Source organism: Somniosus microcephalus, chromosome 9, assembly GCF_052327205.1.
Source record: "Somniosus microcephalus isolate GS21.2 chromosome 9, FLI_Smic_1.0, whole genome shotgun sequence".
Taxonomy (NCBI): Eukaryota; Metazoa; Chordata; class Chondrichthyes; order Squaliformes; family Somniosidae; genus Somniosus; species Somniosus microcephalus.
In genome coordinates, this window is record NC_140995.1 from 217,210,838 (window position 1) to 217,232,891 (window position 22,054).

The 22,054-nt window shown below is 46.3% G+C and overlaps 1 protein-coding gene and 2 non-coding genes across 3 annotated transcripts in view; all 3 read right to left on the bottom strand.

Annotated features, from left to right (window-relative positions):
- Positions 1-4,735: 4,735 nt before the first annotated feature.
- wdr43 (WD repeat domain 43) overlaps positions 4,736-22,054 on the bottom strand; it is a 57,080-nt gene continuing 39,761 nt past the window's right edge. Inside the window, exons 13-18 of the mRNA XM_085997901.1 lie at positions 20,772-20,803; positions 19,328-19,391; positions 18,470-18,583; positions 17,847-17,916; positions 14,168-14,223; positions 4,736-5,490 (exon numbers count right to left, since the gene is read on the bottom strand). Of these exons, the coding sequence (XP_085854027.1) occupies positions 5,368-5,490; positions 14,168-14,223; positions 17,847-17,916; positions 18,470-18,583; positions 19,328-19,391; positions 20,772-20,803 (459 nt within the window). The 3' untranslated portion in view covers positions 4,736-5,367. The remainder of the gene's footprint in view (positions 5,491-14,167; positions 14,224-17,846; positions 17,917-18,469; positions 18,584-19,327; positions 19,392-20,771; positions 20,804-22,054) is intronic.
- On the bottom strand, positions 14,670-14,801 carry LOC147113030 (small nucleolar RNA SNORA31). Its single transcript, XR_015079661.1, has one exon. It is a non-coding gene; the product is annotated as a small nucleolar RNA SNORA31 (small nucleolar RNA).
- Positions 19,039-19,171, bottom strand: LOC147113031 (small nucleolar RNA SNORA31). Its single transcript, XR_015079662.1, has one exon. It is a non-coding gene; the product is annotated as a small nucleolar RNA SNORA31 (small nucleolar RNA).

Genomic DNA, 22,054 nt, shown 5'->3' on the forward strand with positions numbered 1-22,054 from the left:
AATCATCCCTTGCTGCTCGCTAATCAGAAAGTAACAAGTTATAATGGAAGTGGATTTTCAACAGCTGAACTCCCATTATCCAAACCGCCGAGGGAGACACTGTACAAGTGTGAAAGAATGATTGCACGCTTGACAGAACACCTCATCATATTCATTCGCAGCATCAGCACGAACACCAACTCTGTAAAGCATTTGTGCTGAAAACAAGAACAGGAATTTTAACCAGGCAGTTGTGAGAACTACAGTGGAAAAAAAAAACTTTGCTCTCCAATGGGTCAGTTGCTAAAAAGGCACGACCCATAGGGGACCCTGAACTGTACAGATCAGTGAGGTTTGACTCCACACTGGGCACTGCAATCAGCCAGAGTCTGTGCTTCCACCAGCCGCCAAACAGAGGGGCCACTAGGAAAGAGGAAGAGAAAAAAGATGCATGGCCTAGAAACACACAGCAGGAGCACCAGCACCAGTGAAGAGAAAAGACAGGTGGAGAGTCTGCATCTGAACTGGAAGGGGGCTGTTTAATGAACAAAAAAAAGGAGGATAAAGAGGAGAAATGGAGTGATAGATTTTGGTGGAATGCCCGAACAGGTTTATTGAAAGGATGAAACCTGGTGATTTAATTAACTCACTTAAACAAAGAACAAAAAGCAGTGAAATACACACACAAAATGCTGGAAACACCAACCAGGCTCCCCAGCACCCAAAGAACATAAGAAATAGCAGGAGTAGGCCATACGCCTCCTCGAGCCTGCTCCATTCAATAAGATCATGGCTGAACTTTTACCTCAACTCCACCTCCCCGCACTATCCCAAAATCCCTGATTCCCTTAGTGTCCAAAATTCTATCGATCTCAGTCTTGAATATACTCAATGACTGAGCATCCACAGCCCTCTGGGCAGAGAATGCCAAAGATTCACAATCCTCAGTGAAGACATTTTTCATCTCAGTCTTAAATGGCTGACCCCTTAACCTGAGACTATGCCCCCTAGTTCTAGACTCTAGCCAGGGGAAACAGCCTCAGCATCTACCTTGTCAATCCCTCTCAGAATTTTATACGTTTCAATCAGATCACCTCATTCTTCTAATCTTCAAAGAATATAAGCCCATTTGATTCAATCTCTCCTCATAGGGCAGCCCTCTCATCCCAGGAATCAATCTAGTGAAAATTTGTTGCACCTCCTTTATGGCAAGTATATCCTTCCTTAGGTAAGGAGACCAAAACTGTACTCCAGGTGTGGTCTCACCAAAGCCCTACATAATTGCAGCAAGACTTCCTTACTCTTATACTCCAACCCCCTTACAATAAAGGCTAACTAATAATTTGCCTTCCTAATCGCTTGCTGTACCTGGATGTTACCTTTCTGTGATTCGTGTATAAGATCACCCAAATCCCTCTGAATCCCAACATTTACTAGTCTCTCATCTTTTAAAAAAATATTCTGCTTATCCATTCTTCCTGCCAAAGTGAATAATTTCACACTTCCCCACTTTATACGCCATCTAGCACCTTCTTGCCCAATCACTTAACTGGTCTATATCCCTTTGCAGCCTCTTTATGTCCTCGCTCAGCTTACTTTGCAACCTAGCTTTGTATCATCAGCAAACTTGGGTACATTACACTCGGTCCCTTCATCTAAGTCATTAATATAGATTGTAAATAGTTGAGGCCCAAGCACTGATCCTTGCAGCACTCCACTAGTTACACCCTGCCATCCTGAAAATGACATTTATTCCTACTGTTTTCTGTCTGTTGACCAATCCTCAATCCATATTACCCCCAATCCCATGAGCCCTTGTCTTGCGTAGCAACCTTTTCAAATGCCTTCTGAAAATCCAAATATACTACATCCATTGGTTCCCCATTATCTACCCTGATAGTTACACCCTCAAAAACTCCGATTTGTCAAGCATGATTTCCCTTTCATAAATCCATATTATGAATTTCTAAGTGCCCTGTTATCAGGTCCTTAATAATAGATTCTAGCATTTTCCCTAATACTGATGTCAGGCTAGCTGGTCTGTAGTTCCATTTTCTCTCTTCTCTCCTTTCTTGAATAGTGGGGTTACATTTGCTTCCTTCAAATCCACAGGGACCATTCTAGAATCTAGCAAATTCTGGAAGATCACAACCAATGCATCCACTATCTCTGCAGCCACCTCTTTTAAAACCCTAGGATGTTGGCCATCAGCTCCAGGGGATTTGTTGGCATTTAGTCCCATTAGTTTCTCAAGTACTTTTTCTTCTTTTTTTTTATTTTTTAAATTCATTCATGGGATGTGGGCATTGTTGGCAAGGCCAGCATTTATTGCCCAACCCTAATTGCCCTAGAGAAGGTTGTGGTGAGCAGCCTTCTTGAACTGCTGCAATTGTTTTTCATAGCGGTTTGGTACAACTGAGTGACTTGCTCGGCCATTTCAGAGGTCAGTCAAGAGTCAACCACATCGCTGTGGGTCTGGAGTCACATATAGGCCAGACTAAGTAAGGACAGCAGATTTCCTTCCCTAAAGGGTATTAGTGAACCAGATGGGTTTTTAAACCACAAAACGATAGTTTCATGGTCACCATTACTGATACAGTACTAGCTTTTTATACCAAATTTATTTAATGAACTGAATTTAAATTCCCCAGCTGCTGTGGTGGGATTTGAACTCACTTCTCTGGATCATTAGTCCAAGCCTCTTAGATTACTAGTGTCAGCTGTGGCTCACATTGCTGTTTGTGGGACCTTGCTGTGCAGTTTGGCTGCTGCGTTTCCCACATTACAACAATGACTCCACTTCAAATAGTACTTCATTGACTGTAAAGCACTTTGAGACGTCCAGTGGATGTGAAAGGCGCTCTATAAATGCAAGTCTTTCTTTACTAGTCCAGTAACATAACCAGCGTTATTCCTTGGGATTTCCGGAATGCTGTCCTCTTCCTCTACTGTAAATATTGATACAAAGTAATTATTCAACATGTCCTCCATTTCCTTATCATTGACAATATCAGCGATATCAGTTTTTAAGGGCCCAACATTGCTATGGACCACCCTTTCTTCCTATAACTAAAAATTTTGTATTGATTGATATCCCTTGCAAGTTTCTTTTCATACTCCCTTTTTGTAGCTCTGTTTTGTGACCCTTTGCTGTTTTGTATCTTTCCCATTTGCCAGGATCTGTGCTATTTTTTGCATTTTTATATTCCTTTTCTTCTAGTTTTATGCTGTCCCTTACCTCTTTAGACATCCATGGCTGTTTTGTTTAGCAAGTGGAGCTCTTGCCCCTCAAGGGTATAAACTGGTCCTGTATCACAAATTCCTTTTTGAACATCTCCCACTGATGTTAACTCATTAACAGGTTTGCCCAGTTTACTGTGTAGTCCGTCTCATCCCGTTGAAGTTGGCCTTGCGTAAATCTAGAATCCTTGCAGCCGTTTCGTGTTTCTCCCTTTCAAACATGACATTGAACTCTATTGTGTTATGATCGCTATTGGTTAAATGTTCACGGACCGTTATGTTAACTAAATCCGACTCATTACTGAATCTAATATGGCTTGCCCCCTTGTTGCTTCTAGGACATTGTTGTAGAAAACTAGCCTGGACACACAAGAAATTCACTACCATTCTGACAGGTGCTAGCTTGCTTATCCCAATCTATATTAAAGTTAAAATCCCCCATTAAAACCACACTACTACACACTCGTCTAATCTCTGCATTTATACAATCTAGCATTTCACAGCTACCAGGGGACCTATACACAACTCCCACTGCAGTCTTAAATCCTTTCCTATTTCTTAATTCTACCCATAGTCTCCACTGCCTGCTTACCTCGTTATATCCTCTTACAATTGAAATGTCATCCTTAAATCACTAAGGCTACTCCTCCCCCTCTACCATTTTCCCCATCTTTCCTGTAGACCTTACAACCTGGTATATTTAGTTCCTAGTCCTGACTCTCTTGCAACTATGCCTCAGTAATGGCCACCATGTCATACCCTCCTATTTGAATTCTCCCCTGCAGTTCATTCTATTCCTTATACTCAGTGCGTTTGTATAAAGAACGCTTATTTGGGTCACACACCCTCACCTGTCCTGCAGCTCTAATGTTTTACTCACATGTTGCTTGCTTATTTTTCTCTCCTGGTTTAAAACCCTGTTTGGGTTCACACGGAGTGGCCACTAGGTACCAGAGGGCAGCTGGTAACCACAGAATCAGACTCCATTGCAAGTCAGAAAATTCACATCAGCCTTTTTTTTTGAAGAAACTACAGTAGATGGCACACCAAAGCTGCCTGTTCAATGCTTTGAATGTTGTACTTGTTGACCGCCAAAGTTAGTGTCATATTTCCCCCATTCAGGCTCTATAAAAAATTACCTGGACTATTCATATTGATTGGGCACGCGTCAATATAGGGGTGAAGTACAACACTGTACATTGGTGCTTCTGATAGAGGGTTGAAGCAGGTTCTGACAAAGGGTTATACCCAATATACTAATTTTCCTCTCCACAGATGCTGCCTGACCTGAGTGTTACCAGCACTTTCTGGTTTTGTTTCAGATGTATAGCATCCACAGTATTTTGTTCTTTGCTACTCCTTGTGGCAGCATGTTCCACATTCTTACCACAAAGTTTCTCTTGAATTCCCTATTGGATTTATTAGTGACCATCATATTTATGGCCCCTAGTTTTGGTTCCTGCTGTGCGTTTTTATTGAACGCTGCCACTGACCTTAAAAACTACAGAACACAGTATTGTAAAGGAGAATCAAGTTTATTCACTTTACAAAGGAGAACACAGCCTTAATTGCTGTAAACCACTGATTTATAGACAAATATACATAATTCTGTCAACTAGCTAATGACTACATACTGTAACATACTAACCTGAAAGCATGGGAACTATCTGGCTGTCAGAACCAAAATATCCAGGAAAAAACCCCATGACGCTGCATATTTCACATCCAAACTATGTCCCCACATCAGGTTAAAATGCAACAGGAGTAGCTAGGAGTTAGATGACTGGGTATCTGTCCACCCTCCCACCCCTCTCCAAGTGGTCACGAGTTATTATCACATCGCTGCCTGTGGCGAATCACTCCACATATAAATGGGTTCCAAAAACAATCTGCATTAGAAACATGGTTGCAGAAATATATAATAAGTGAGCTGTGCACCATCAATAGAGTCAAATATTTCTTGGAATCCAAAGTGCACAAACAGTTCTTAACGCACTCTTGACTGCCAGTCCATCATCTGCTTTCCAAACTAAAGAAAAATAAGTTCCTGCGTGGAAAAAAACAAATTCAGATGCCCAGGTCAAATTCATTGGCCCAAGTGTGCAGAGTATGCAGTCAATAATTTTTTTTTTGTTAAAAAAAAATGTTTTATTCCTCTTCACTTTCATTCCCTGTGTGTAAGTCCTCTCCAGAGTCTTCGCTGATTTCTTTGTCAATACGCATTTTTGGGTCGTCCACTCTCTCCTCTTCCTCGTCGTCCTCCCAGTTCTCCTAGTTTTAAAATATTGGACACGTATTACAATATTTCCTACGACTTGGTTGTCTGCATACATACACGGTTGGGATGCAAGGAAGAAGAAAATGAAAGTACACATTGATTTTCACATAAAACCATTAATTCTGATGTACTTTTACATTTTGAAAAGGTGCTGGATGGGGTACACAGATGGTGGAAAGTCTGACTGAATTAGTTCCTAGAATTCTTCTTACTGAGTCACAGCTTCAGAATATGCTTTAATGTGAACTGTAATCACACCAGAAAATAAAAAGTCCAGGCTTAAAGGTTCGCGGCTTCTGAATGTCTAAAGTGCACTGAATGCTGACGAAAGGATGTTTTTAAAATCAAGAGTTAACAGAAAATATGTCTACAAATTAGTACCAGCCTATTTTACGCCAAGGCCTTCGGTGCACCTCGCCCACCAAACTTCAGCTCAAACCCTGACTCAAGGTGTTCGGCCGAGTCATCATTTTGCGTTGCACTTCAGTATATTTAATGCACCAGAAAACTGCGACAGACTAAAAATATCAAACCGTTCTTAACACAGGCTGGCTTTGTATGAATTGCATAAATGGATCACAAAAAGTGCAAATCACAGGCGCTGCGGCAGATGTAGGCCTGAGCAAATGACTTGTGTGCTCAGTGAACCACTTACGGAAAATAAACCATTGGCCCTGGACGTGCATCTTAGTTTAGAGCCCCGTAAATGGCCACTTCAGAATTTAACTGAGCAGATGAGCACGGGGAAATCTGCTTAACCAAACTTGCGCAGAATACCCCTTTGCTCATCTCTAGCTGTGGGACACAGGGCAGGCTACTGGTTTTGAGACATGGGCAACAGAACCAAAAGTAAGCAGCATTGCACCTGATAAGCAAGTGGCAGTGATCACACAGATTGATACATGTACTTGCCAGGTTCCCTCTGCATTATTCACCTCACTCGGTTGTTATGTATTCCTCTATTCAATCTGAGTTGCTACTAGGAGAGCTAACAGAAAGCGCAAGGAATTTAATCTTGCATCTAACTGGAAAAGAATCTAGAAAGCCACAGTGCTGTGCTTCAGGTCCGTCAATAAGAACATAAATAGGAGCAGGCCATTCGGCCCTTCGAGCCTGCTCCACCATTCAATGAGATCATGGTTGATCTTCTGCCTCAATTCCATTCACCGGCCCTAGCGCCATATCCCTTGATGCCCTTCCTAGTCAGAAATCTATCGACTTCCGTTTTGCATATACCCAATGACTGAGCCTCCACAGCCCTCTGCGGTTTCCAAAGATTCAACACCCTCTGTGCGAAGAAATTTCTTCTCATCTCAGTCCTGAATGGCCTACCCTTTATCCTGAAGCTGTGGCCCTGGTTCTAGACTCCCCTGCCAAGGGAAACATTCTCCCAGCATCCACCCTATCAAGCCCTGTAATAATTTTGAATGCTTCAATAAGATCCCCTCTCATTCTTCTGAATTCAAGAGAATACAGGCCTAGTTTACTCAATCTCTTCTCATACGACAGTCCCACCATCCCAGGAATCAATCTCGTGAACCTTCGTTGCACTCCCTCTATGGCAAGTATATCCTTCCTTAGGTAAGGAGACCAAAATTGTACACAGTACTCCAGGTGTGGGCTCACCAAGGCCCTATATAATTGGAGTGAGACTTCTTTACTCCTGTGCTCAAATCCTCTTGTAATGAAGGCCAGCATACCATTTGCCTTCCTAATGGCTTGCTGCACCTGCACATTCACTTTGTGACTCATGTACAAGGACACCCAGGTTCCTTTGAGCATTTGCATTCCCCAATCTTTCACCATTTAGGAAATACTCTGCCTTTCTGTTTTTTCTACCAAAGTGGGTAACTTCACATTTATCCACATTATATTCCATCTGCCATGTTCTCGCCCACTCACTGAGCCTGTCGAGATTCCCTTGAAGCCTCTTCACATCCTCTTCGCAACTGACACTGCCACCTAAGCTTTGTGTCATCAGCAAATTTGGAAATGTTACATTTGGTCCCCTCATCCAAATCATTGATATAGATTGTGAATAGCTGGGGCCCAAGCACCGATCCTTGCGGTACCCCATTAGTCACAGCCTGCCATCCTGAAAAAGGCCCGTTTATCCCTACTCTTTGCTTTCTGTCCATTAACCAATTCTCAACCCATGCTAGTATATTACCCCCCAATTCCATGTGCTCTAATTTTGTTCACCAACCTCTTGTGTGGGACCTTATCAATGGCCTTCTGAAAATCCAAACACACCACATCTACCGGTTCCCCTTTGTCTACTCCACTAGTTACATCCTCAAAGAACTCCAATAGGTTTGTCAAACAAGACTTCCCTTTCATAAATCCATGTTGACTCTGCCCAATCTTACTATTAGTTTCTAAGTGCCCAGTTATTGCATCCTTTATAATAGATTCCAGCATTTTCCCAACTACTGATGTGAGGCTAACAGGTCTGTAGTTCACCGTTTTCTCTCTCCCTCCTTTCTTAAATAGCGGGGTTACATTTGCTATCCTCCAATCTGCAGAAACCACTCCAGATTCTATAGAATTTTGGAAGATGACAACCAGTGCATCCACTATCCCAATGGCCACCTCTTTCAAAATCCTAGGATGTAGGTCACCCGGTCCTTGGGATTTATCGACTTTTAGTCCCATTAATTTTGCTAGTGTGGGAGACTAGTCTCCCGCGTAAAGAAATAGGCAACACAGCGAGCTACAAGAAATAGGTCTTTACTCCAACTCTCACAATACAGTACTGAATTCGTAAAGCCCGCGAGCCTGTGATGACTCACGGATTGGTCACCTGCTGGAACCTGATTGGTTTTCCTTCTCTCAGCAGCAGGCAAGTCTGAACATGCCTTATTCCTCTCAGCTTGCAACTGTCTTGCGGGGGGAGGGGAATACAGCAGTTAAAAGGGGATTATACAGGTTTATCTACATACCCAGTGTTTCCCCAATGTGGCAACTCCACATACGCCCCCCCAAATCCTCGTTAACTGTAAAAGTCAGTCTCTGCGGAGGTTTGACCAAACGGCCGTAGCGGCTGTAATAGCCATCTGGCGTGTGAGGAGGGCTGTCTGGGAGGTCGGCCGGTTGGTTCGTCGGCTGGTCTGCCGGTGGGCTGGCTGGACGGGTTGCCGGCGAAGGTGGGGCGGCGGCCGGGAAGTAAGGTTTTGGCGTGTCTTGGTCTTGTGGGGCCGCCGCCAACGCGGGAGGTCTGCCCCGCCGTGGGTGAAGAGCCGGACGAAACGGGAAGCCGAGGTCCAGGTGTGCCGGTTTGAGGCGGTCTACTGAAATAAGGTCCGGCTTCCCGCTGACGTCGATAAGAAAAGCTTTGTCCCCCGTCTCCAATACGGAGAAGGGGCCGGTGTATGGTGCCTGCAGCGGGCCTCTGCGCACGAAGACGAACTCCGCATGTCGTAAGTCCCGAGGCACGTAGGACGGGTGCGGGCCGTGTTGCGAAGTGGGCACTGGACGGAATTGCTGGGCCGCGTCCTGGTGCAGGGAAAGCTGTCTGGCGACCAACCACGGCTCCGTTGTCAGGGGGAGGAAGTCGCCTGGTACTCTGAGCAGTTGGCCGTAGACCATCTTGGCCGCGGAGGTCCTCTTTGGGCGCAGTGCGCAATCCCAGGAGGACCCAGGGTAGTTTGTCGATCCAGCTGGTGTCGGCCAGGCTGGCGCGGAGGGAGGCTTTCAAGGAACGATGAAAGCGCTCGCAAAGCCCGTTGGCCTGCAGGTGGTAGGCTGTTGTCCTGTGCAACTTGGTGCCGAGGCCGGCGGTGATGGCATTCCACAAGTGGGAGGTGAACTGGGGGCCTCTGTCCGAGGATATATGTCGGTCGGCACGCCAAACCGGGCCACCCAGGTCGAGACGAATGCTCGCGCGACGTCGGTCGCGGTGGTGGAGGCGAGGGGAACCGCCTCATGCCATCTGGTGGTGCGGTCGACGATCGTGAGGTGTGTGAAACCGTGCGACGACGGCAAGGGGCCTACCAGATCGACGTGGACGTGGTCGAAACGCCTCTCGGGCACCGGGAAACACTCCAATGGCGCCTTGGTGTGCTGCTGGACCTTAGCGCGCTGACACGCCACGCATGTGTTGGTCCAGTCTCTCTCATCCTTGTGGAGTCCAGGCCAGACAAACTTGGCGAACATGAGTTTCTGAGACGCACGCATCCCTGGATGAGAGAGGCCATGGATGATGTCGAAAACTCGCTTGCGCCAGGCGGATGGGACGACCGGCCTAGGCGAGGGGACTGAGACTTCGCACAGGAGGGTTGTGCCGGCTGCGTGGAAGTGGATGTCGGCCAGGGTGAGGCTGGTAGTTGACGTCCTGAGGGCCTGGATCTCCACGTCGGCGGCCTGGTCTCTCGCCATGCTGTCGACGCCCAGGTGCACTGCGTGGAGCGAGGGTCTTGAGAGGCAGTCGGCCACCAAATTGTCCTTGCCGGCGACGTGGCGGATGTCCGTGGTGAACTCCGAGATGAAGTTGAGTTGGCGCGCGGACCAGGGTTCGGTTACTTTGGCCATGGCGAAAGTGAGCGGCTTGTGGGCCACGAATGCGGTGAACGGCCGGCCTTCCAGGAGGAAACGGAAGTGCCGGATTGCCAGGAACAGGAGCTCTCCGTCGAACGTGCTGTAGGCCTGCTCGTTCTTGCGCAGCTGTCGGCTGAAAAATGCCAGTGGCTGCCACGCGCCTTCGACCCACTGTTGCTGGACAGCGCCGACGGCGTAATCAGAGGCGTCCGTGGTGAGGGCGGTCTTGGCGCCCGGGATGGGGTGGGCCAGTAGTGTGGCGTTGGCCAAGGCGCTTTTGGTCTGGTGGAAGGCTGTCGCCATCTCGCTGGACCAGGTGAGTTGCTCTTTGCCCGTTTTGCCCCTGGTGGCTTCGTAGAGGGGGCGCATGAGTGAGGCGGCCTTGGGCACGAAATGGTGATAGAAATTGACCATCCCCAAAAATTCCTGCAGCGCCTTGACCGAGGTGGGCTGGGGAAAGTCCGCCACCGCCTGCACCTTGGAAGGTAGGGGAATGGCTCCCCTTGGCGAGATTCTGTGGCCGAGAAAGTCAATTTGGGCTGCTCCGAACTGGCATTTGGCCGGGTTGACGATTAGCCCGTGTTGGCTGAGGCGCTGGAAAAGAGCGCAAATGCGCGATGTGCTCGGCCTTGCTGGTGCTGGCCACGAGGATATCGTCCAGATAGACGAACAAGAAGCTCAGGTCCCGTAGGACGGAATCCATGAGCCGTTGGAAGGCCTGTGCGGCGTTCTTGAGCCCAAAGGGCATGCGCAGGAACTTGAACAGTCCGAAGGGGGTGATGACCGCCGTCTTCTGGGCGTCTGCGTGGTGGACGGGGACCTGATGGTAGCCGCGAATCAGGTCGACCTTGGAAAAGACGGACTTTCCTGCTAGGTGTGCCGAGAAGTCTTGGATGTGCGGAATGGGGTATCTATCGGGCGTGGTGGCGTCGTTGAGCCGTCTGTAGTCGCTGCAGAGGCGCCAGCCACCGCCCGGCTTGGGCACAATGTGGAGGGGGGACGACCAGGGGCTGTTCGAGCGGCGGATGATGCCCAGTTTCTCCATCGTGGCGAATTCTTCCTTGGCCACCGCCATCTTGGCTGGGTCCAGGCGTCTGGCTCGGGCGAACACTGGTGGTCCCGTAGTGGCGATGTGGTGCTCGACACCATGCTTGGCTGCCGCGGCTGAGGAGGTCGGTTGTGTGAGCCTCGGGAAATCTGCGAGTAGGCGGGCGTAGTCGTCATCCGCTGGGGCAGAGCAGGACCCGACGAGGGCCGGGCTGTTGCTCTGCTGGCAGGCCAGTGAAGCGAAAGTTGCTGCGTTGATCAGGCGCCTGTCGCGGACGTCGACCAGGAGTCCATGGGCGCAAAGAAAATCGGCGCCCAGCAAGGGATGTGCCACCGAGGCCGTCACGAAATCCCACGTAAATCGCTGGCCGTTGAAACAAACCTCGGCCAGTCGCTTTCCAAAAGTAGCGATGGCTGCGCCATTTGCCGCCACGAGGGGTGGGCCGCTGCAGCCTGCCTGGATGTCGAGCTGGAAGGCAGGAATTATGCTGCATTAGGCTCCGGTGTCGCAAAGGAATCTGCGCCCTGAAAGGGAGTCGGTTATGTACAGCAGTTTACCTGTGGTGCCGATGGCCATCGTGGCGGTGGGGGTGCGGTCGAGCGGGCCTAGACGGCGGCGCGGGGCTTGCGCGTTGGGCCGGGCGGCCATCGTGGTTTGATCGAAAGAGCAGGGTGCTCTGCAGCGTTGGGCCTTGTGGCCGAAACGCGCGCGGTAGTAGCATAGTTCTGCGGCCTGGCGTGGCGGCGCGCGCTCGGTGGTGTCGGGGAGCCTCGCGGCTGTACAGCCGAGTTGGGCGACGGCGAAGACTTTGTCCGCGGCGGCTGCCTACCTGCTGAGGAAGCAGGCTGAGGAAAAGGGCCCGAAACAAGAAGCACTGCGGTTCAGAGCCCAGGAGCGCAAGCATCCGGCTCATCAACTGGGTCGGGGTAGAGTCGCCGAGGCCTGGTAGTGAAAGAAGCCTACGGGCCCTCTCCTCCCCGGACAGGCTGTAAGCCTGCAGCAAGCGGCCCTTAATGGTTGAGTACTTGCCGGTCTCACAGAATCACAGAAACCTCACAGTACAGATAGAGGCCATTTCGGCCCATCGAGCCTGCACCGACACATATCCCACCCGATCCCCGTAACCCCACGTATTTAATCCCCCTAATACTAAGGGTCAATTTTTATCATAGCCAATCAACCTAACCCGCACATCTTTGGACTGTGGGAGGAAACCGGAGCACCCGGAGAAAACCCACGCAAACACGGGGAGAATGTGCAAACTCCACACAGACAGTCACCCGAGGCCGGATTCGAACCCGGGTCCCTGGCGCTGTGAGGCAACAGTGCTAACCACTATGCCACCGTGCCGCCTGTGGTGGGTTCCCCAGCAGGTTGAGAACTTCAGCGGCGGTGGAGCTTGCTAGTGCTGAGACTACGTGGAGGTACCTTTCTTCATCGTCTTGAACCCTGCGAAGGGTGAACTGGGCCTCCGTGTGCGCGAACCAAGCTGGTGCTTGGTGTTCCCAGAAGGTGGGGAGCTTCAAGGACGCGGCGCCGGCCGACATCGGGCTGCTGCTGGCTGCCGTCGGGTCGATGCTGGCCTCTGTAGGGCTACGTGAGTCGGGGGCTTCGGCCGCCGACATTCGGGGTCACCAATGTGGGAGACTACAGTCTCCCGCGTAAAGAAATAGGCAACACAACGAGCTACAAGAAATAGGTCTTTACTCCAACTCTCACAATACAGTACTGAATTCGTAAAGCCCGCGAGCCTGTGATGACTCACGGATTGGTCACCTGCTGGAACCTGATTGGTTTTCCTTCTCTCAGCAGCAGGCAAGTCTGAACATGCCTTATTCCTCTCAGCTTGCAACTGTCTTGCGGGGGGAGGGGAATACAGCAGTTAAAAGGGGATTATACAGGTTTATCTATATACACAGTGTTTCCCAACACCGCACTAGTACTGTTTTTTTTTAACTAATAATTTCTTTAATTCCTCATTCTCGCCACGCCCTTGGTTTTCTCGTATTTCTGGGAGTTTTTTTGTGTTTTCCTCCGTGAAGATAGAAACAAAGTATTTATTTAATTTCTCTGCCATTTCCTCATTCCCCATTATAAATTCTCCTGTCTGACTGTAAAGGACCTACATTTACCTTTGCCAGTCTTTTCCTTTTCACATACCTATAGAAGCTTTTACAATCCGTTTTTATATTTTTTGCTAGTTTGTGCTCATATTCCATTTTCCCTTTCTTTATCAATTTCTTGGTCCCCCTTTGCTGATTTCTAAAAAATCCTAATTCTCAGGCTGACTGCTTTTTCTGGCAACTTTATAAGCTTCCTCCTTTGACATAATACTAGCTTTAATTTCTTCTGTTAGCCATGGTTGGATCACTTTTCCTTTCGGGTTTTTATGCCCTAGAGCATATGTTTGTTGCAAATTATGCATTATTTCCTTGAATGTTAGCCATTGTATGTCCACCTTCATACCTTTTAGTGTAGTCTCCCAATCTACCATGGCCAACTTGTCCCTCATAGCCTTGTAGTTTCCTGTTTAGATTGAACTACACCACTCTCAAACTTAACATAAAATTCAATCATATTATGGTAGATGCAAACTTACATATTTTGCTCAATCTCCACCCCCCCCCCAATCATCTCCAAAAAATCCAAAGACTACACCCATCCTAATGAAGCAGGAACCTTTTAAATAAAATTCAACAGAGTCTTCCTACTTCAAAGAATAATTTCAACTGCTGGTCTCTCCCTCAGACTTTAAGAGTGCCCTTTCCTCCTGCCCACACCCACTCAACCTTCGTATGTGTGAATATAAACGAGCCGAGTGCCTAACCAGTCAAGGAAGATAGACAATAATCTCTAATTCTGACCTACTGATAACTTCTAGTGGGGAGCTCTGAAAACAGACAGAATCAGGCAAAAACCGCCACAGTTGAGTCATGGCTAATCTTGATGATTAAGTAGGAAATCTTAAATAACACTAAACTTGTTCCCCATTTTCAAGTCAAATTGACCTATGACATTAAAAAGGAGAATTCCGTGGAAGACCAGATTTGGGCTTCAACGACCCAGGACTGCTTTGCTACACTTACATCAGATTCCTGATCTGCCATCAGCTCGTCTTCAGAGTTTTCATCTTCCGATGATTCTAGAAGGGATAGAAGTAAAATAATTGCAGTTAATACCAGAGAACCGCAATACAACTTGCATTTTTACAGCGCCTCCTTACGTAGTACAAGAATGTCATGGGAGTGCAAGGAAGACACTGAGCAGCAGGCATGAAGAGTCGGTTTGGGGGGGGGGGGGGGGGGGGTGGATGGTGTTTTAGCCGGAAGCACAGAGATGTGTATTTAAAAAGAGTCTTTTAAAGGGAAAGAGGTGACAAGGAGAAGTTATTTCACTTAAACAATTCTTTTGTTCATATTTCAAGATTAAAATGGTGGACAGTTCTCATTTTGAGATACACATTTACCAAAAGGCCTTCAGTTAGTTACATAACAAATATGGTGAGGCAGTTTGTACAGATAAACATCTCCAACTTAACTGTCATGAAAGTGCACTCCTCACTATACAGTGTTACTGTTAGAGCATAGAGCGTGTATTCTTCTATTCAATCTGAGCTGCCACGAGCAGAGCAGGCAGAAAGCGCAAAGAAACTTGATCTTGCATCTCAGTGAATAAACCCAAAAAGTTAGTGTTGAACTTTAGGCCTGTCAATAGATGCACACTATGCTCTTTTTCGGTCTTTTCCACTCATTCCAATAAAACTCACTACTAATCCTAGAATCTAAATAACAGAACTCTTACCTATCACCCCAATTATCCTCAACATTTTTCCGTAGGTTGAAAAGAAATATTTCATAATTCTCAATAAAAATACATTTATTCGAGAAACAAAAACTCCACGGGAAAAGTGATCCATCCGTGACTAACTAAAGAAGTTAAAGACAGCATTAGATTGAAAGAAGCTTATAATGTTACGAAAAATAGTAGTAAGCCTGAGGATTGGGAGAGTTTCAGAAACCAAAGGATGACCAAAAAATTGATAAAAAGGGGAAAAATAGAATGAGAGAAAACTAGCAAGAAATATAAAAACACGATTGCAAGAGCTTCTACAAGTATGTAAAAAAGGAAGAGAGTAGCAAAAGTAAACATTGGTCCCTTAGAGGCTGAGACAGCAGAAATTATGGGGAATAAGGAAATGGCAGAAATGTTAAACAAATATTTCATATCTGTCTTCACAGAAGACACAAAAAGCATACCAAAAATGGTGGGGAACCAAGGGTCTAATGAGGGTGAGGAACTTAACGTAATTAACATAAGTAGAGAAAAAGTACTAGAGAAACTAATGGGACTAAAAAGTCAACAAAACTCCTGGACCCGATGGCCTACATCCTAGGGTCCTAAAAGAGGTGGCTGAAGAGATAGTGGATGCATTGGTTTTGATCTTCCAAAATTCCCTAGATTCTAGAATGGTCCCAGCAGATTGGAAGGTTGAAAATGTAACACCGCTGTTCAAGAAAGGAGGGAGAGAGAAAAAGGGGAACTACAGACCAGTTAGCCTGACATCAGCCGTCAGAAAATTGCTGGAATCCATTGTTAAGGAAGTGGTATCAGGGCACTTAGAAAATAACATGATTAGGCAGAATCAACATGGTTTTATGAAAGGGAAATCCCGTTTGACAAATTTATTGGAGTTTTTTGAGGATGTAACTAGCAGGGTAGATTAAAGGGAAAATCGGTGGATGTAGTATATTTGGATTTCCAAAAGGCATTCAATAAGGTGCCACATAAAAGATTATTATGCAAGATAATGGTTCATGGGGTTGGGGGTAATATAGTGGCTCGGCTAGAGGATTGGTTAACGGATAGAAAACAGAGTAGGGATAAACGGGTCTTTTTCAGGTTGGTAGGCTGTAACTAGTGGGGTGCCGCAAGGATCAGTGCTGGGGCCTCAGCTATTTACAATCTATATTATTGATCTAGATGAACGGACCGAGTGTAATGTATCCAAGTTTGCTGACGATACAAAGCTAGGTGGGACAGTAAGCTGTGAGGAGAACACAAATAGTCTGCAAAGGGATATAGATAGACTAAGCGAGTGGGCAGTAAGGTGCCAGATGGAATATAATGTAGGGAAATGTGAGGTTATTCACTTTGGTAGGAAGGATAGAAAAACAGAATATTTTTTAAATGGTGAGAAACTTAAATGGTGTTCAGAGAGATTTGGGTGCCCTCGTGCAAGAAACAGAAAGCTAGCATGCAGGTACAGCAAGCAATAAGGAATGCAAATGGCATGTTGGCCTTTACTGCAAGGGGGTTGGAGTATAAGAGTAAGGAAGTCTTGCTACAATTGTACAGGGCCTTGGTGAGACCACACCTGGAGTACTGTGCACAATTTTGGTCTCCTTATCTAAGGAAGGACATACGTGCCTTAGAGGCGGTGCAGCGAAGGTTCACTGATTGATTCCTGGGATGAGAAATTGTGTAGAATGGGCCTATACTCTCTGGAGTTTAGAAGAATGAGGTGATCTAATTGAAACATACAAGGTTCTGAAGGGGATTGACAGGGTAGGTGCTGAGAGGCTGTTTCCCCTGGCTGGAGTGTCTAGAACTAGGGGGTACATTCTCAGGATAAGGAGTATGCCATTGAAGACCGAGATGAGGAGGAATTCCTTCACTCAAAGGGCTGTGAATCTTAGGAATTCTCTACCCCAGAGGGCTGTGGATGCGGAGTCTTTGAGTATATTCAAGGCCGAGAGAGATATCAAGGGATATGGAGAGCGGGCGGGTAAGTGGTGTTGAGATCAATCATCAGCCATGCTCTTATTGAATGGCAGAGCAGGCTCAAGGGGCCGTATGGCCTACTCCTATTTCTTATATTCTTGCCTATCTGCTTGCAACCAGAGCATCTCCAGCAATAGCTTCTCTTCCTGTTACCTCTGGAGTCTCAAGGATCTATCCTCATCTACATGCTGCCTCATACCACAAACTCTGTCCCCGTGCCACCAATTGCATCCTCCTCCCTGGTCACTGACCCAGTCTGAACCAGACTTGGCAAATTTAGCTTCCTACTCAATCCTGAGCCGAGCTTCCAACGTCGTATTCCCTGCATAACAAAGACTTGCCCCTACTTAAAATTGTGTACCTCTACCCCTACTTCAGCTCATCTACTGCTCAAACTCACCCACGAGTTTGTCACCACCAAATACGCCTATTCCAACGCTCTCCTGGCCGGCCTCCCATTATCCACCTTCCGTTAACTTCAGCTCGTCCCGAACTCAGCCGCCCATATCCTACCCCACACCAAGTCCCCCTTCCCTACACTCCTGCCTTGCTATATATCGACTACCGGTCCCCCAAAACCTAATTTAAAACCCTCATCCTTGTGTTCAAATCCCAACATGGCCTTGCCCCTCCTTATCTCTGCACCCTCTTTCAGCCATACAACCTCATTCCTGAAATCCCGGTTCCTGGCCTCTGCTGCATTTCTCCTTCAACCCACCACTGGAAGCCATACCTTCAGTCATCTCGGCCCTCCATAAAACCAAGCTTTTGGCCATCACTCCTAGTATCACCTTTTGGCTTGGTGTTCATTTGTTTTGATTAGACCTCCAATACGCATCAGAACTCTTCTATACATTAAAAGTGGTATATAAGTTCAATCTGTTGTTGAAGCACTGCACATCATCTTGTTATTTGCAGTTCATCTACAAGATAGACAGGACCATGGAAAACACACAACTTTCATACACAGTGATTAGCTCTTACCTTCCTCGTAAACTAGTTTTGCCGTTTGGTTCACACTGCTTACATCTTGCGCTTTTTCTGATGCTGCAACCTAAGGGACGTCAAATCAGCAACAACACAGCTGTTGAGTGTATGTGAAACTTATCACACAGGCAAACTTTGGCAACTTCCACCAAATGTTACGTTTACATCAAAATATGCGTGATGAACAAAGAACACATTCGAAATCTAGGCTCGATTAAGAACGGGCAACCCCATCAGACTATAATTAAGCACAGCAGCAAATATGGTTTCTAATATTCACAAGAGTGGCTCCAGATACATTTAGCTCCTCGACAGGGCAGCATGTTACACCAGAATTGCAGCAACACAGGCTCCCACTGGTGTCATTAGCTAGAGAGTATCCCCAACTGCAACTATGGAGGCACCAAGTGGAAAATCTGAGGCCAAAGCCCATCACCTGCACCTCAGAAATAGAGTGGTGTTTGGTGAAACAGGTAAAACCGTTAGGGAAATGTACGTTGAGGGGCTCTCCGGAACCACAGGCTGTTGTGAAATGCATGCAATAGTTGAAATTTGTTTTCTCCTCCCCTGCACATCTAGTACTCAGTAACTGTCCCCAACAGCAGACAGAGACTCCTTACCTGTGAAACTAGAAGGTAAAGCTTGCCGTGAAGGCGAGAGAGCTTCTGCAGAGTTTTTACCCTGCTCTCCATCAGCTGGTACAGGGCTCCTAACTTTGGTACAAGATCAGGCAGCTGCAGGGGGTGAAATCAACCATTTTAGTACAAGCTAAGCAGCAGCCAGACATCTATAGTGCAAGCTATAGTTTAAAACCACACTAATTTGTGAAATTCCAATTTCTTAAACATACACAGTACTTAATTATTTACAACAAATACCTGAACGGTAAATCCTGAAGATCGTTAAACCAGACAGCAATCCCACAATTTCTACAGTGCCACCGTCCCAAGATTCTCTCTCATAAAAAAATTCTAATTACACATTCAAACCTTATATAACTCAGCTCCAAGTCTCACTCCTTTACCAGAATCAGAAAACCTAAAGCCTCACCCAAAATCTTATCCCAACATACACAACTACAACAGCCAAGAGGATTTAAATGGCAGCACACACTTCCTGTGAGGGTCAACGAGAGAGAGTTATGTATTTAAAGATACAACCCATAAACGCCTTTATGATACAAGCTTATGCATGTTTTCCCCTCTTCAATCAAAACTGCCACTGAGAGCAGGCAGGCAGAAAGCGCGAGGAAATTGATCTTGCATCTTAATAAAGAACCAGAAAGCTACAGTACTGTGCTTCAGGTCTGTCAACAGATGCAACCTTATTGGCTTCTCCTCCCCACCACCTTTAATAGGCCATAAGCTAATCAAGATTTCCTACACCTTATTAGTGAGTTTGAAGATTCTAAGTAGACTACCAAAGCTAATATTCAACACGTCTTTCTGAGACTGAGTAAACCAAACAGTATTACTTACTGTAGACAAATAGGAGGCATGTAGGATGAAGACTGCCTTGAGCCACTTGACCATTACCACAGCACTACCAGGAAAAGGATAGACAAAGCCATTAAACACTTGCCAAATGTACACAAAATTTATAACTTATGACTAATGGAACCATTGCAAGATCCATTTGCATAGCCTTGAGGAACACTGGTCTCAAAATCTCTAGACCTTTGCTACAATTACAGGAAACTTTTTTTTAAATCCGGCACCGACGGGGTGCCAGTTCATCAAAAATTCCGGATAACCGAAAGCTATAGTAAAAGATACGGAGAGCTAAGAGCTCCGTATAAAGCAACAAACCCTGTTGCTTAGCAACAAGTGCAGAACAATGGCCACAAGTTCCAAGCATCTCTGTAGCTTAGCAACAGCTGCAGCCACATCCTTGCACAGCAACAGATCGAGGAAGGCAAGTACAATATGAACTAAAACTTACCTGAACCTACTCCTGAATTTTGCCGGTTAACCGAGATTTCCGGTTATTTAGGTGCCGGTAAATCGAAAGTTTCCTGTAAACTACAGGAAAGACTGGAGCAGAACTTTTTAGACAGCTCCCCAGTTATGTAGGAAATAGAAACTGCTCAGTGGAGCCACCCAATAGCAAAGAGATTCTACCCTAATGTTAGCACTGCACCCTGATCTTAAAAGAATTATAGCAATTCCTCCCCTTAAGGATCAACTCAGATTAGACTATGGTTCCCGCATGCAGCCCCTTTGACACCTCCTCCATAGCCATTGTGTGTCAATGTGTGGACTGTGGCAGCCATTAGATCACCGAGGAATCAGAGCCTGAGAGTTCTGCCCTGATCTGATGTACTTTACAGCACAGCTCACTGAATAGCAATCACAACAGAGCCCCTGACCAAGATCAGTTAACTCTACACAAAGCAGGGGTCGAGGCAGGGTCTTTCCTGTCCTCCGTCTCAGTTATAGATCAGGCGGTGCCTTGATTAGTCAAGGATATCCAAGCCTTCTGTCTTTGTGGTATAGGTAATTAGAACGGAGGTCACCTATAAAGTTCCCATTAATCTGCGTATATCTTATGCTCCTGATGCCAACAGATCTTGGTGCTCCGATGTAGGAAATAACCAATGAGGCAATAGCGTCAACAGCCTTTTCCAATTCTCCAGGCATAAGAAATTCAAATAGGTTAAACCAATAGGTCAAGAGCCATAAGCACAAAATGGAACCGAGCTGTCTGGTCTTCATCAGCCAGATTGTCAGGGCCCGTGTGTGGACCATGGGTGGCAGTTTGGACACTTCTAAGCCAGGAGAGCAGAATTCAGCATTTGATTAACAAGCTTATGGTGTGATACAGAGGGGAAAAAGAATCAGTTAAAAGGATCATGTTAAAAAAGACCGTCAGATTTCACATTGCAGTAATTGGAAAGAAATTGCTGCAAAATTAAAACCTCACCTGTAGGGATGACCTTGTAATCTCTTTGTGAGCTGGAGAGGAAAAAAAGAAAAAAATACTTTAAGAAAGCAAGCTACCAAACAGCACATGATATCCAGAACAGCTCCACAGGAGAAGGGTTGGGTGCCATACTGGAGCAACATGGCGTGTGACACCGCATGATGAAAGGTGGACTTGTGCTCACTAACTCCCAAATTCAACTTGTAGGCCTTAGCTGTGCAGATGTGGGGGTGACGCTCAAAAGGGAGGGAAAGGAAAATAAATCAACCAGTCTGGGCAACCAGAAACAGCCTTTCTAATGCCATAAACTCCCACACGGAGTCAAGGCCTGGGTTTAATCAATCCTCAGCCTGGATAGTTAGGGGTATCCTGAGCAAGTCTGTCGCCCATTGAACAGCCAACCAGTTTTACTGGCACAAAAGCTGCCAAGAATTTGATATCCCATTTACCTTCCCTTTCAACTGAAAGGAGGCAAAATACAAATTGTTGGGAGTGATGGAATTAAAAAGGGGAGAAAGAGAGGCTAATGAAATTTCAAGTTATTTATCTGTATACAGATTCTAGAATCCATATACAATAGAATTTCAAACTTTTCCCTATTCGTTGGAACCCAATTTTGCAGTAAAATTCAACAATAAAATAAACTACTATGGTGATGGCATTGCAGCATCAACACGGCAAAGCCCTGTTTGTTACTGACACGGTCAAACTGACTGGCCATCAATCAAATTTGCTACAGAAACTATTAAGGAAACTCTCGCTTAAACGGCACCTAAATATCCAGAATTCTCTATTAACCGGCAAAATTCTCACTCCGAAAACAACACCTCAATAACCGGCAATGTTGCCGAGTCCGAGTCTCCCGCGGTGGCCGAGTTAGTCAGTGGGGGTAGTTCTCCAAACTGCCACTACTCGGCTTCTTGGCGCTGTCGTAAGTCGGAACACCTCAAAACCCCTGTAAAAAAGGAGTCTGACTCTCCCGCGCTGCGGTAGTCTCTTCTGATCCGCCATTTTACAGGGGTACTGTGTCTTCCACGCTGCTGGTAGTCATTGCATTGCATTACCCTCAACTGGCAGTACCGTACTTAATCAAGCATCTTCCACCATCCATTTAACACAACATTCTGTAGGTGAGTACCCAATTACTGTATACTGCACACTTCTTGATTTTTGTATTTTTCTTTGTTAAAAATAGCCTCGGTAGATAACCCTCTCCGTCATCCGGAATTTTTGATCAACCGGCAACATGCCGGTCCCATCGGTGCCGGATACCAAAGAGTTTC